At 57.5% G+C, this 15382-nt stretch overlaps 1 protein-coding gene across 1 annotated transcript in view; it reads right to left on the bottom strand.

Moving 5' to 3' along the window:
• COL27A1 (collagen type XXVII alpha 1 chain) overlaps positions 1–10331 on the bottom strand; it is a 147901-nt gene extending 137570 nt beyond the window's left edge. Inside the window, 2 exon segments of the mRNA XM_058523857.1 lie at positions 2142–2212; positions 10229–10331. Coding sequence (XP_058379840.1) covers positions 2142–2212; positions 10229–10284 — 127 coding nt within the window. The 5' untranslated portion in view covers positions 10285–10331.
• Positions 10332–15382: the final 5051 nt, after the last annotated feature.

Here is a 15382-nt window from a genome sequence, read left to right as displayed (position 1 = left end):
GAGGTGGATGGACAGATGGATGGACGGACAGATAAACTGAGAACCTGGGTGCTGGCAACACGGCAGCATAAGGGTTCCACAGCAGGCTCTGGACTCAGAAGCCCAGACCTTGGAGCCGGACAAGACCACTCGTGAGCCTAGGCTCCGGGCCTCGGTTCCCTCCACTGTAAACGGGGCCACGCAGACAGCCTGCATCATAGGGTTGTTGGGAGATGAAATGGCAGTCTTCCTCATCGTCCTTCCCCACGCCCTGCTCCGGGGACCTCTGGGAAAGTCTCTCCTGGGCCTCAGTTTCCCTGCCTGCAGGCTGCTGTTTTTGGTGGGCTTGGCTTGAAGACCCTTATTCCTCCCTCAGACCCAAGGGCCTTCATTTCACTTCAAATTTCTCCTTTCTCCCTCGTCTGTCTGTCCCCAGGTCCTGAGTTAAATAAACCACTGCTTAAGGATTCTCTTAGTTGTAATGTATTTTAGATGCTTTAATCACTGAAAACCTCTTCCTATCACAAAATACTACTCCCTATAAACAACTTGTGGGGGACGAGGTAAGGGCAGGAAGCCACCTCTGCCTTGTCCCACCTCAGCAATCCCCAGGAGGCCCCCAGGCCTGCACACACGTGTCCCTGCACACTGCAGCTTACAGACCCCAGCACTGCCCAGGGGCAATGACAAGCGGCCAGGCCAGGCGGCATAGATGAGGTTCCCCTCATCGTCCTCTCCAGCTGGGTTTCAAAGGTGACACCAGCCAGTCTCCAGGCCTCCCCTGCAAACTGTCTACGGGTCAGAGACAAAGCCCCAAACTCGGGTCCCTGTAGCTGGTAGAGGTGGTCATCACTGCACTTCCAGAAGCCTCTGACTACTGTGTGCTCCACAGGACATAGGGCAGGGCTATTCTTGCCCAAACTTCTCAAATACATAACAGAATTAACAACAATAATAAATACTAATATTTATTGAGCACCTACTATGTCTCGAGTGCCTTACATGCATTATCTTGCTTGATTCTCTCAATCACCTATGAAGCAAGTACTGTTTATTATCCCCACTTTATACATGGGGTTAGAAAAGTTAGCTATAATAACTTGCCCAAGGTCACGCAGCTTATAATAAAAGGCACAGCCGGGGTTTGAACCCAGGCCGTCTGGCTCCAGGGTCTTCGTTCTCAGCCACTATGCTATCCCGCGCTGGAGCCCCTCCACCGACTGGTTGGAAAACGGGATGGAGACACAGCCAGCATCCCATCAGGGGCGAGGAGCTAGGGGACAGAGGAATGAACACAGCCCAACGCCAAGATGGAAGGAGCCAGCCAGCTGGCCGCAGCAAGATGCCTTTATTACATAAACCTGGCTCCATACAGTTCGGGCCTCTCCCCACCCCCACCCCCCAGTGCCTGACTCAGGACTCTGGACAGCTGTTCACCTACTTTGTGGGGGAAACGGCAAGCATGGAAAATATGACATTTGCACAAAATGTTGCCAGGCAGCGGGACTCTCTTCCAGGCACGGCCCTCCCCTCCCAGGGGTCCAATCCCTGCCCAGCGGCCAGGTCAGGCCACAGGGGCCCCGGGAGTGCCCGGCTGCCCGCCCCAGCACACTGGCCAGGCGTGGAGGAGGGGGCACGGCCGCTATTTTAAGAGGCATTGTGGCTGCTCGACAAACAGATGTGGGAGAGGTTTCAGTTTCCACGGGCAGCTGTGCAGCCAGCCCACCGCAGCCCTGGCCCCCTGGACAGCTCCTCGGGGATGGGGGGGAGCGAGAGTCATGCAAAGAAGAGGGCAAATCACAGGCTTGTGCAATGAGAGCTGTGGCCTCAGTGTCTCCTCTCAGCCGTTCTTGGAGTACCCATTGACAAATAGAGACAACTGAGGCTCACTGACCCCACGTGACTTACTCAAATTCTGCCCCAATGGGAACGAAAGGGTCACCCTTCCACCTCTCTGCACTGAGCCCTTCCTCTCCCTTAGAAAACATCAAATATGATTCTTTCAAGCCCAGAGAGGATTTGCCAGCCATGGGCTCCATTCTATTGACGAGAAAACTGAGGCACTGAGTTCCAATTAGGGGCACGGATGTCTCCCACCCCCGCGTTCTCAGGTCCCTCTGTCCTCCCTTGTCTCCCCCTGGACAAAGCGAAGGGAGCATTACCTTCAGGAGCTCCTTGGGTGGAGGCCAGGTGACAGGCAAACGAGACTAAGATCCAGGTGAAGAGAAACCCCCTAGAGACCGGGAGACACAAGCAGACGCAGCATCAGCCTCCGCCCTCGGGCCCAGATCCGGCTGGGGGTGAGGAGCGGATCCCCCAGCCCCAGTCCCATCCCAGCCTCGGGGGGGGGGTGGGAGGCAGGCTCTAGGACCCCATCAGTGCAGCCCACGCTCCCAGGTCTCCAGGCGCAGCCTCCGGGTCAGGACCTGCTTACACAGCACATACAACCTTGCCATTTACAGATCAATAAACCAAGGTCACGGGGCAGGAAACAGTGGGTAGGAAGCCCTGCCCTGGGTGTCAGGAGACCCAGGGGCCAGCGCAAAATCTGCTGCCGACTCACTGGGCAACAAGGGGCCAGCCCCTCCCCCTTTCTGGGCCTCAGCCTCCCCATCTGTACTATGGCCTCAAGACCTTGAGGCCCCATGGGCGGCAGAGCCAGGGCTGAAAGGTCATCGGGAAGACCAGACTGGAAGACTGGAGACCGGGGATCAGAACTCACTCTCCAGACCCAAGGCAGGGAGCGTGAGAAGACCCCCCAACCAGGAGCAGTGTGTGCTGAGCAAGCTGCCTCCCTGCCTTTACACTGACGGAAAACGGGAGGAGCGAAGAGAGATGATGACGGGGAGTCAGGCAGACCCAGGTGCAAACCTAGCGCCCTTGCTTCCCAGCTGTGTGACCCTGGATGAGTCACTCAGCCCCCTTGAGCCCTCTGCAACGCGGCTGACACTCCCTATCTCGAAGGCCAGGCGTGAGGATTAAGCGAGCTCATGCATGTCAAGGGCTTGGCCTGGCGCCAGCCCCAGAAGTCCTCCTTAGACGGTGCCTGCTGCCCTGTACTCTGGGGCCCGGAAGGGTTAACGCTCTGCTCAGTGGCTCTTGCCAAGATGGGCAGAGGCGGCGATCCGATTTCACCTTCCTGTGGGAGCAGCCACCAGAGACACCCGAAGCCACCCGGGGCATCTGATCCGCGAGCGGGCAAAGGGGAGGGCGGCACGCGGCCAGAGACGGCCGGCGGGGAGGCAGGCGAGAGCCTCGACAGGCGGGTGCTGAGGGATAAGGCTGGGACACACAGGCCCGGGATCCTTTTCCAAGAGGAAAGCGAGGATGGTGTGCTTCTGGGGAATCACGTAATCCAGGAAACCCGTCCGCCGGGCTTGATGTCTGGGATCTTCCCAGCTCCCTGGGCGCCTTGGAAAACAAGCTCACACCCGCTGATTGAACAGCAACGCTCCAGTTTCATTGCAATTAGGATCAATAGTAATCCTGACCTGGACACTGGGGAAGACACTGGTGGTTACCCACACAGCCACGCCCCCCTTCCTGCTTGTTCAGGGAGACCTGGGCTTCAGAGGACACTGGATGAATCTAGCAAGTCTAAGCAGATCCTGGGAATTTCATTTGCCATGCCAGTGACTGGTTTAGGCATGCATATGTGACCCAAATGTGGCCAGGGACATGTGAAGGATGCCTGTCAGGGCCCCTGAGGAAGTGTTTCAAAGGGACAGAGAGGTTTTCTTCTAACCTTTGTATGTGGTTGAGTGAGGATGTGCTGCTGCTGCAGCCATTTTGTGCACATGAGGTAACAAGCCCCATGAGCACGTGAGGATGACAAAATGGAAAAATAATGGGTGTTTGATGACACTTGAGATGCTGAATTAGCCAATCCTATTACTGCTTTTCCTTTGGACCTCTTGATAGGGGAGGCAATAGCTCCCCTTATTGTTTAAGCCATGTTGAGTTGGGTCAGTTGCTTGTAGCCTGCTGCCTTAAGCATAAGGCAAACTAGCTGAAACAGCACTCAGATGCTAACAGTGGTCCCTGAAAAGCCTTCTCCAGCCTCAGGGCCTTTGCACATGCTGCTCCTGTTATCTAGACATCACTCTTGCCTGGTCAGTTCCCACACACACATTAGATTCCAGCTTGGGTGTCACCTCCCACAGCCCACTGCATGTCCACCACCACAGCAGGCATCTCACTGTCTCTTTTCCTGTTTCCCCTTCTAGTCCTACGTCCTTGAAGGGCAGGGACCACATCTGTCTTATTGACCCTTGTCTTCTCAGCGCCCGGCAGGCACATGGGAAGTGTTCAGTGCATTTCTGCAGAAGGAATGAAGACAACCTGCTTTACTGGACTCTGGCCTTTAAAAAGGGCCTTCCCAACCGTAACTCCGGCAGGCCCGCCCCGCTCTGACTGCTTCCAGGGCTGCTCCTGGCTAGTCCTCGGTCCCTCCTCATCTCTCCTGGCTGCTGTCGCTGCTGCGAGAGTGCCTTTCTCGTGCAGCCAGCCCTCCCCGCCACCCCGGGCCTCGCCACCAGCTCCCCACCAGCAGCGACTAAAGGTCAGAGTGCCCAGCTGCCCCTGCGTTGCCCCAGGACAAGAGCAGAGGCTGACCCCTCCGGTGTGACCTGCCCACTTGAAGGCAGCCTCAGCAGCTCTGAAAAGAAATGATGGGCAGCTTGTCTGAACTGACGAAAACTGAGGCTTCGGAAGGCAGGTACTTCCTCAAGGCCACCCTAGGCCGGCTCTGGGGTCATAATTCTTCAGCACTTTTTTGTACATCCACCAGGTAGATACTGCAGAAAACGGTGGCCAGACCTACTGGGGAGGAGCTGTCTCCTACATCCCAGTCTTGGCAGTTGCCAAAGCACAACTGTGCACCAAAGGCTCTGAGAAGTCCTGCAATAAGGAAATTGACCGCACTTTCTGTCCTTCAGCAGTTCCCGAACTTAGAGGACTGGGGAACTCATTTTTCCTAAGACTGCCTCCTCAGAAGACACTGCTCCTCGCTTCCCAGTGTTCCTGCAACCTCACTAGCCTCTGTTCCATTTCTTCCCACCCTCCCTCCCTCGTCCTTCCCAGGCACCAGCCCTCCTTGAGATCTCTGTCTGTGTTACGTCGCATCCACCCTCCACAGGATGCTTCCTAAGCTAATAAAGAGAGGCCAAGTGGAGAGAAGAAGGGGCGAGAAGCACACGTGTCCTTCTGGTCAATTTGTCCTGCTGGGGTCATGCCCAGGTGACCACTCTGTAGAGAATAAGAGGGGAAATTAGGGGGGTATATTTTTAATCCCTAAAGATAAGGAGAAAGAAGACTCAAAGGAGAGATAGGATCAGAACCTTCTCTTCAGTTAAGCTAACACCATGGTTTCTAACTTGAGAATTTCAGCCCCAAAGGCCTGTTATAAAAGTATTTGTCCCCCATTCACTCACGTCCACAAACGCAACTGACCCCCTAGGAGCTGGATTCTCTGTGCACCTGACCATAAACTGCCAAAGGAGAGTGCGGGAGTATAGAATGGGAGAAGGTCCTTCGAGGTCATCTAGAGGCCAGATTCTGGTCCTATAGTCGAGATGGGCAACTGAGGCCCAGAGAGGGCGACTTGCCCAAAGCCACACAGCGCGTCAGTGACCCCCACATCATCTGCCTCCACCAGTTAGCAGACGGTCCTTTTCGCTGGACTTGTCTCTCACGGAAAGAAACTGGAGACTTACAGGGACTTCCTACTTGCCAGAGACCAGAGTCCCAGCCTGCACCAACAGGCACAGAGAGGCAGCCTGGGGCGCCAGCAAGCCATCTAAGCGAGCTCCGGGCCTGGAAAGTTGGCTCCCAGAGGGAGGCCCTGCCGATTCTTTTGCTCCCGTTCCAATCCTGTTTAGGCTACTGCTAATAACGTTTAGTGCCTGTGCTGGCTCAGAGCTTTGTTCTTCCAGACTTCTGTTTTCACCGCTGACTTGTGGGCCTTGGCTCGGCAAACCCAGGGCTCCAGGATGTCGGGAAGACCAGAGCACAGGGGCCAGAGAGGGCAGGAGGCAGCCGAAACGGGAGCCCCGCTTAGGGAGCCTGAACTTGGAGACACAGCCCAGCCACACAGCCCCCCAAGAAGGGAACCCAGGGGTTCCTTTTCCCTGCAAAAAGCTCTCTGCCAAATACAGTTATTCCTGGACCCCTAGGCTGCCAGGACCTGCAGCTGGTTTCCGTGTCGTTTCCTCCATCCTTGTTACCTGGGAACCCACAGGATCTCAGAGACTCACACCGGCTTTAACATCCACTGAGAGCTCAGAGCGGAGACCCAGGGCGCTGAAACTCACAAGCAAAGCAGCCCTGGGGACCCCGGGCTTGGCCGTGCTCCCACGGGGTACGCTGGGAAGGATGCTGGCCAGAGGACCACAGAACAGCAAAGGTGGGTGGGCCTGGTCCGCCTGCCTCCAGGGACTGGCCAGGCCTCGTGTCCCCAGACAGCCATGCCCAGGCTCCTTTCTTCACACCTTACACCTCTTCTATCCTCTTCCATGGGAACACAGACAGGTCATCTGTCTGGACAGGATGCAGCCCAGGATTTTCCAGTTGACTCACACATCCATTCAAGATGAAGTGAATAATAATATAAATAACAGCTGCCATTTATTGAGCACTTACTACATACCAGGGACTATTCTAGTCCTTTACAAGCACGGTCCCCTTCACAATACCCTGCTAGCTGGGAATTAAGATGCCCGTTTTGAGGATAAGAAGAACGAGGCTGGCCCAGGCTTGCAGGGCAGAGTCAGGATTCAAACTGCCTGACTGCCAGGCTCTTTCTGCCCTGCAACCTGCCTCCCACGGGGGCGAGGCTATGAGTGCCTTGCTTCAGTCTTACCCCACCAACTGATAAGGCATTTCCACGTGCCACACCAGGTTCTGGGGTATCAAGAGGATCCCTGGATGCAGAAACGGGGGAAGAGAATATGCCAACAACATAACAGGGGGAGTGGGCTCAGAGAGGGACAGAGCGGACAGGCCCCCTCCAGGGCACCCCTCGGGGAGCGGATCGCTGTTAAGCTGAGCCTTGAGAGACAGTGGGGCACGTGGAAGCATGAGGAGGGGAGCGTTCTGAGTCCAGGAGCAAAGGAAAGGAAAGACGGGCCTGGGATGTGCTCCATACACAGTGTCACGGAGCCTGGTCTGGCAGAGGTGTGCAGGAGCAAAGCCGGAAGGCAGGCCGGGGCCAGAGGGCACAGGATCAGGGTCACTGCAGAGACGAGGGAGGCAGCAAGACAGGGGAAGGCAGAGGCCGGGCCTCAGAGCAGCACGAGGCCCATGTGCCCAAAGCTTGGGCCCCACTGTGGGGTGCTCGCCTGGCACCACACTCCTACCCAGCCGCTGGCATCTGCCCTGGCACAGGGTCTTCTGGAGAAAATGAGTCAGCAGTGTGCTTACTGGTGCAGTGTGTGTGTGTGTGTGTGTGTGTGTGTGTGTGTGTGTGTGTGTGTTGTGGTGGGGGGTGGGGGAATCTCAACCAGCCAGCTTTTTCCAAGACATGGGAAAGAAAGGGGGGGCAGCATCCCCCTGATTCCAGCACAGAAGGGGCAGGGCATGTGGGGTGGGGCGGGGCCACAGCCCTGACCAGCCTCTAGGGAATGTCCACCGTTCCTGGGGGCAGGATGGAAAGGGAGCGAGGTCTGTGCTTCTCCGGACAGTGAGCATGAGCCGCAGCCCATAGGGCCCTAAGGGGCTGCTCCCATCCCGCTCACTCCCACACACACCCACACTCGGTGACTGGCTCTCGCACATGCTCACACTTACAACTCCCACTCCACAGGCTGGGAGTCAGAGCCTCTGGGTCCCAGCTCTGCGGCAGCCCCACCTTGGAGATTCCGGGGCCCTCTCTGGCCCTCGGTTCCGCCATCCGTACAATGAGGGGTTCGACTTGGTGCTCTCCCAGGGCCCTTTCTGCTCTGACATGCTAGCTCTCACTTTTTCTCTCTCACACACGCAAAGCGACAGGAACTGAGACCCCCTCCCCAGAGAAGCAGAGAAACCCTGAGACACACAGACCCAAACAGACTGACACACGCGCGGCGATTTCCAGAAACAGGGGACGTGCAAAGACACACAGACACTGCGAGAGGAGCAGAAGCCGAGACCCGGAGACCGAGAAACTTGTGGACAGTTTCAAAAGAACAGACAGAAACTGAGACTTACAGGCTAGCGACCTGGAGACACCGGAACACACCGAGCCAGCCAGAAACCGAGACCCCTCCTCCCGCAAACATCCCAAGAGCCCCCCTCCGCCCCCCGCCGGCCGCTCCAGGCGCCACCACCCACCCCCAATCTCGACCCCGGGGCTAGCGCGGCCCCCGCCCCAACGCGATCGGGCAGCCCGGCCAGGCGGGGCAGCGCGGGCAGCCTCGCCAACCCTCGCCGGGCCGGGGGCGCGGCCCGCGTTAACCCCTGGCGGCCCGCCACGCAGGGGCGCAGGAAGGGGCAGGAAGCTGACGTTCCCCTGGAAGCGTCCCGCGCGGCGGGGAACCCCAGCCCTCCCCGAGGCTGGAACAGCAGGAAGCTGGAGAGGGGGGTCCCCGCACTCGTACTCACCCCCCGCGCGCCGCCGCCGCCGCCGCTGTGCCTCGGGGCCCCCGCGCCGATCCCGCTCCCATGGCGGGCCCCTACTTCATGCTCCCGAGCCCCGGGGGCAAGTGTGGGCGCGCCCCATGGGGCCGCCAGCCCCCCGCCCTGCCGCGCCAGGCCGGCTCAGAGCGCGCGGCCCCCGCGCCCCCAGCGCAGCCCCGCGCCCAGGGGCGCCCGAGCAGGCAGGCAGCGCGGCCGGGGCCCCGCGGGCGCCCGCGCCAGGCCCATGGTCCCAGGAGTCCCGGCGCCGCGCTCGCCCCTGCCTCGCTCTTTTTCTGCTTCCACCGAAAAGGAAGAAGAAGCAGGAAAAAAAAAAAATGATCAAACTTTTGGAGGCGGGCTGCTGGCGGTCCCCGGAGACAGAGCAAGGCCGGGCGAGGGCGCGCGGAGGGCGGTGGAAGCTGCCTCCCCGCCGGCCTGGGGGAGGAGAGGAAAAGGAAGGATTTGGGGGAAATGAAGGCGATTTAAAGTCTCGGCCCGCGGTGGCTCTCCACCTTCTCTCCTCCCCGCGCCGGGCCGCCCTCTGCTGCCCCTTGCTGCCCCCTGCCGGCCGCAGCCGGGGACGCAGCCCCCGCCGGCCCACGACGGCCCCGCCGAGACACCCCCACTCCCCCCAACTCCACCCCCCGTAAAGATGGGGAAACTGAAATTCACAGAGAGCAAAGAGTTGGCCAAGACTGCACAGCGGGACCAGCACAGTTCGGAGATTCCGGACTTCTAGCTGTGAGACTGCGCGTCCCCGAGTTGGGGGGTGGAGATCGAGGGAGAAAGGGGACAGACTACTGCTGAAAGGAAGCCGGAGTTCCAAGGAGAGATCTGGGACCAGGACGCAGTGTCCAGACTCCCACGACAACGACAACCACTGTCCTACCACACATGCACACACACACACACACCCCTATTTTCCTCCCAGGAGCGCCGCGGAGCACAGACTTTCCTGGGCACGTAGTGGGTGGGCTTGTTAAATGTTGGTCACCCTCCTCTCTCTTCCCTCTCCGTTTGGTAAGAAATGGGAGATTGACCTTCCCCCTACTCCCTCAGACCCTACGCTGGAGCGCAGAACCGCACACCCTGACACGGCCGCAAACACCAGGCAAATTCGCACACCCACCACCCAGTCCCAGCCCGCGCATTAGAACCCCCTCCGCCTCCACCTCCACGACTTGTTCACTGGTGCGCACACACACTCCCACACACATCCACACTTACCCAAAACTCAGACACACGCTCACACTCATTCACACGCAAGCACAACCACGTACTCCTCCTGGGCTCACATAAACACATCCCGGGGTATATGGGCTCGGACGCACACCCAGACTCCACATACGCAGACGCATGCACACTACTGCTTACACGCACACAAATGCACACTAGCCTAGCCTAGCCAGATCTCCCGCAACGTACACACCAGCGCGCATACCTCTCACACACCTTCACGTGCACACAAACCCCCCACACACACCCCAAGTGCACACACGCGCGCACCCCCCACTTGCACACAGCTCTCCGCTAGTGCCCATCGCACGCGTACACAAACGCACTCATTCCGAGCACATCTAGTCTCCTTCCCATACCCGCGCACCTTTACGCACACACACCGCTAACCCCAGCACCCCAGGAGCCCCGGGGCACTTACTGGGTCCCTAGATGCGAGGCTGGACGGTCGGTCCTTCCTCGGGCGCCTAACGGCATTTGTATTCATGGGTCCCCGCAGCCCCGGGCGCGGGCGCGGGGGCGGGGGTGCGGGGTCCCCTTCCCTAAACTGGGCGCGGGCGCTCGGAGCGCAGGGGCGCCGGGAGGGGCATGGGCGCGCGGGGCTGCGCCGCCGGCCGGATCCGCCTGCGCTCGAACTTCGGCCGCTCTGCGTCCTCGGACTCCGACGCGGGCTCCGGGCGCGGGGGGCGGCTCATAGGTGCTGGGCCCGCGGCGCCCGCCGGGCCTTTTGAAGTCTCCGCTGGGGGCGGGGAGGGGGCGCTGAAGGCGGCCTTTTAAACCGTGGCTGCACGCGGGCTCGGTGGAGCAAGGTGTCTGGTTTCAGCAAACTTTAGGAAAAGTCCCAAGCCAAAGGGGTGGGGTGGGGGGAATGTGCAGCCAAGCAAGAAAGAAAAAGGAGCCGCATAGCTGTGCGCTGCTTCCTGCAGGGGGCAGAGCACCCATGGCTGCCAGGAGGGAGGCCCAGCGTGGTGCTGGGGAAGCCGCAGGCGGCTGGACGGCGCGTGGATCCTCTCCGCACTCCGCACGCCCACAGTGAGCCCGCGTTCTCCACCTCCACGCGGACGAGCCTCGGGGAGTGCAGGAACACCCAAAACTGCACAAATTTTTGCAGTTTGTGCATTCTTCTGCGGGAGAGGGGCCACGAGGTTCCTCAAGTTTTCAGAATTCCACGGCTTTTGAAGGTTGAGAACTCGCAGTCCAATCACAGGTGATGTTTTTGGAGGTGCATGCTCTGTGCTAGGCCGATCCCATCTTTATTTACATTTTTGATATTTTGTTCATTGTGGATTTTTTTTTGCATTAATTTTGACATTTTTAAAGTGTGGCACTAAAATATGTATCTTGATTACTTGGGGGTTTTTGGGGCACCTCCTTAGATGTAAAACTCCATTCTTGAGGGGTTTTTGGCACCCCTATTATTTTGCATCCTCGCTTTCCTCGGCACTATGCTAAGTGCCACCATTTATGGGAGGCCTGTTATGTTCAGATGAGAAAGCTGAGATTCTCAAAGGTTAAGTAACTTTCCAGAGATCGCTAAGCTGTTAGGTGGTGGAGGTGGGATTTGAACCCCAGGAGTCTCCTGTCTTCTGCAGCTGAGCGTGATCATTCAACTCGAGCTTTTAAGAGGTTCTCAGCAGATGGTTCAGGTCCTGCCTGTGAGCTCCACTCCGATGCCTGGACCCAGGCTCTGGACAAGCCCGCTAGTTCAAGGCCTTGTCCGTGCTGTCTCCTCCCTCCACCCACCCCCCTTTGCCTGTTCACAGACTCTTTGTCCTTCTAGGTGCACCTCCAAGCTCTGCCCACACCCATATTGTAGCACACATCACATGTCCTTGTCAGATCCAGCTCTGTGTCCCCACAGAGCTTGCACACCCAGCATGGAGTCTGGGCCGCAATAGATGCTCAAACCATTAATAATTTAAGTGAATTTCTTGAACTCCGACTGTGTGCAAACCCCTGTAGAAAGCTAGGGGAGAGAGTCTGCCACTAAGAGAGTGAGGACAGAAAAATTTGCACACACTCCTGCTTTCTGGGCACAGGCACATTTGTCATGTGGACAGAAGACATGCACAGCAACTTGGGGCAGGGAGGAGAGCCTGGATGGGGGACATCAGACTCCACCGTGTCACAGAGAAGCTCCTGCAATCACATAGAGATAACACAAGGAGAATGTGATGGATGCTGTCAGAGAGTTACAGGTGAAGTGAATTGTCAAGCAGACTAAGGAACTGAGAGAAACCAAGGAAGACTCCCAGGCTGAGGTGGCCTTTGGATCCTGAAGGGTGTGTTGGATAAACATGCAGCCATGGGGGAAGACAGCTCAAGCGGAAGAGTTACAAAAAGGCCAGGAGGACGGAGGAGATTTCAGGCAAGTTTTGAAGGAGGAGTCAGGTGGCCCAGTAGAGCAGCTATGCAGTTCTCCCCTCTGCAGCCTGTGGGGATGCTGCACGACTCCCTGGCCACAAAGACATTTCCAGGCGGGAGGATGCATTTCCTCAAAGGTCGGGCAGCAGGCCAGGGGCTGAGCTCCAAGGTCTTTCCAAATCTCACTCCCAAATGTGGCTATGCAATGGTGAGCCCCGGGGAGCCCTGCTCCACTGAAGGCAGCCCAAAAGACCCCTGGGAAACTCCTCAGAGCCGGTAATGATGGATGGTGTGCTCTTCCAGAGCCTCGCTCTCTCCACCTGTAAAGTGGGTGCATCGAACCTCATCAGCTGCCTAGACCCTTGCAGCCTGGGGGTATGAGGCTGTTGTTCAACAATAAATCCAACTCAGTACGTAATTATTGAGGGCTAACTGCGTTCTTCTAGGTTGGGAGGGAAATGAAGCTCATGGCCTTCCAGGAGTTCATGGTCAGCTGGAAAGAGGAGACATGGACACGGATGAGAATTCTTGGGAAGGGACCTTGTTAGCTGCCTCTGCTGCCTCCTCACACCCAGCCCTTCTGCCAAGTGGGTTCCTGGCACAGCACCAGTGACTGGGCACCTTTTTGATGGAAGTTGGGTGCAGAAGACGCTGAGCCGTTGCTCACCCTGTGAAAGGGATGGGGCGCTCACCAGCCAGCCAAAACAGGCCATCTGTGTGGGGCAGAAGGCGATGAGACTGGGAACTGGATGGATAGTGACTACTTGGCCCACATAGAAGTTTCAGGGACAAAGCAGAAGGATAGGCATTCCTGGCCTGGCGGGGACCTTCAAGGGCCACCTAGTTTACTCCCTGCCAAAGCAGATCAGCTGTGGACCCCTTGCCCTCTGAGGCACACCTGCCTTCAGAGAAACTGTTGGTCCCGACAGCCTTAATGGCAGACACTTAGCAGGAGCTAAATAAGTGTTTGTGAACGAATCAGTAGATGAATCAGCCTGCAGAAGAGAGGGTTGCACCCTGCCCGGGTATCGATTCCCATCGATTTATCCACCAAGCTTTTTCTGAGGACCCACTGTGTGCTGGGCTATGCTTCCTGCTCTCCAGTCGTATGTTGGAGGAGGCCAGCGAGGAGACAGACAGACAGATAACACTGAAAGTCTTGCCTCGAATCACACTTGTTGGACTGGTCCTGCAGAGCTGGGAGGGGAACTCGGGTCCCATGTATGAGTCCCCGGATCTCCCGATGCCCTGCTCTACTGGGCACACTGGGACAGGTCTTTCTTTCACGTTTGGGCCCCGTGCAGCAGGCAGCATAGGATGTGTGCACACAACACAACGTCTGATAACAGAGTCGTTCATTCCAGGGTCACGCAGCCAATCGGGAGATGCTGCTGGGCATCAGGCCCTGGGCTGGGCACTGTTCACAGGCAGATACAAGCCGTGCTCCCTGCTGTGAGCACGCATGAAGCACAGTGCCTGGCACATAGGAAGCACTCCAGACCTGCTGAGTGAATGACGGACGGTAGGAAGGAAGGAAGGAAGGAAGGGAGGGAGGAATACATGAGTGAGAGTAAAGTTCTCCAGATGAGACCAAGTTAGCGCCCTCTGCCACCTGCTCTCTCCTACGTCATGACCCTCACTCCTCAACAAATATTTCTTGGGCACGTGCCACTTGGCAGGCCCAGTTTTAGGAGCTTCAGAGAAGTTCGTCGTGCTCTGTCCCACTCACTGCTATATTCCCAGCACGTGGGATGAAGCATTTCAGTCCAGTGAATTGAACTGAGCTCCATGCCAGAGAAAGAGGCAGCCTTCAATAGTGTCCCCTCCCTCTGCCCCCTCCAGGCAATGCCAGTCCAGGCCCTCTCCCCAGGGGAGGTGGCTGGAGCCAGTGCTGGCTGTTGCCATGGCCCGCCTGTCTCCTAGGGCTCTGGCTCTGCCTGTGGGGCCATGTCACTCTGGCCTGGCAGCTGCCAAGACCCCAGAAACAATCACTCCATCAAGAGGAAGGAAGGCTGAGGCCAGGGAAGCTCCTAAGACCCTCTACAGGAGGCACATCCTCTGGGCCCGTGATCCTATTGTTTGGGCATCCCAGGCTGTCTCTCCAGGGCCTTCTCCCCTATCCCCAGTCTGACTTTATTTCCTCAGGGCTGGACAGGTGGCAGAGGGCTGTGAGACACCCAAAGCCCAGTTTGCAGAGGCTGATATTGACCCCAATTTGGGGGCCCCAAGAGAAATTCAGGGGCGGAAGAGCCCCTAAAGCCAGCTAGCCCAACTTCCTCCTTTTACAGGTGTGTAAACTGAGGCTCAGAGACGGGGTGTGTGATTTTCTCAAGGTCCCACAGAGTCGATGGTGGGGCTGGTGTGAGAAGCCCGGCCTCCCACGTGATGTCTAACTGTAGAGAGTCAAATCCACCTTCTCATCCTTCAGGTCACTCAGTCAACCTTGGAGCAGTAGACCCATTTTCCAGACGTGAGATCTATGTAAGTTAAGGTCTCTGGGCTCTCTCTGATGATGTGTCTGGAACCATTGGCTGTGCCAGACAGGGAATTAGTGATGAGTTCTGGGCCACGCCCACAGCCGAAAGTGGACATGGGGCAGATGATGAGCTCAGAGAGTTTTCGGGCCTTCGCTCACGGGACCACCTCTGCCTGGAATGTCCTTCTTTACTGGATCCCCCATCAGATTCCCACAGCTGTCCCCTGCCCTGCCCCATCCTGCCTGGTACTCAGGACACCATTTCACATCGGGGTATATATTCGTCTCAGGTACCTGCTAAACTGGAGCTCCTCAAAGCCATGGCTGTGTCTTATCTTCATAGACTCCCCGGTGCCTGCTCCGTGGTAGCCCAGACCAGGCCCATAGCAGATGTTGGATGAATGAGGCAGGAAGGGAGGGAGGGGTAAGGGAAGGAGGGAAGAAGGGAGGAAATAGTGGTAGAGCTAGGGGCTGGCTGACCACCATCCCAGGACATTCACATGATGGGGGCAGACACCGTTGTTTCATCCTTTCAGAATTCCATCTTCATCCACCTACTTCTAAGCAGCCTCATTCTTCAGTGGAGATCATGTCCTCCCAAGCCTCAAGGGTTGAATCCTGCTTAGACTAAGCCCACCGTGGTGGTCACCTCCCTTGGCCAGTGAGGGATTTGGATGTGGACTTAAGATACAGCCCAACCCTTGAGATGTGAGATGAGTTATATATGCTGGGGCC

This window comes from Diceros bicornis, chromosome 28, assembly GCF_020826845.1.
Source record: "Diceros bicornis minor isolate mBicDic1 chromosome 28, mDicBic1.mat.cur, whole genome shotgun sequence".
Taxonomy (NCBI): domain Eukaryota; kingdom Metazoa; phylum Chordata; class Mammalia; order Perissodactyla; family Rhinocerotidae; genus Diceros; species Diceros bicornis.
The sequence above is the reverse complement of the archived record's forward strand: the minus strand, read 5'-3'. Positions and strand labels throughout refer to the sequence as shown.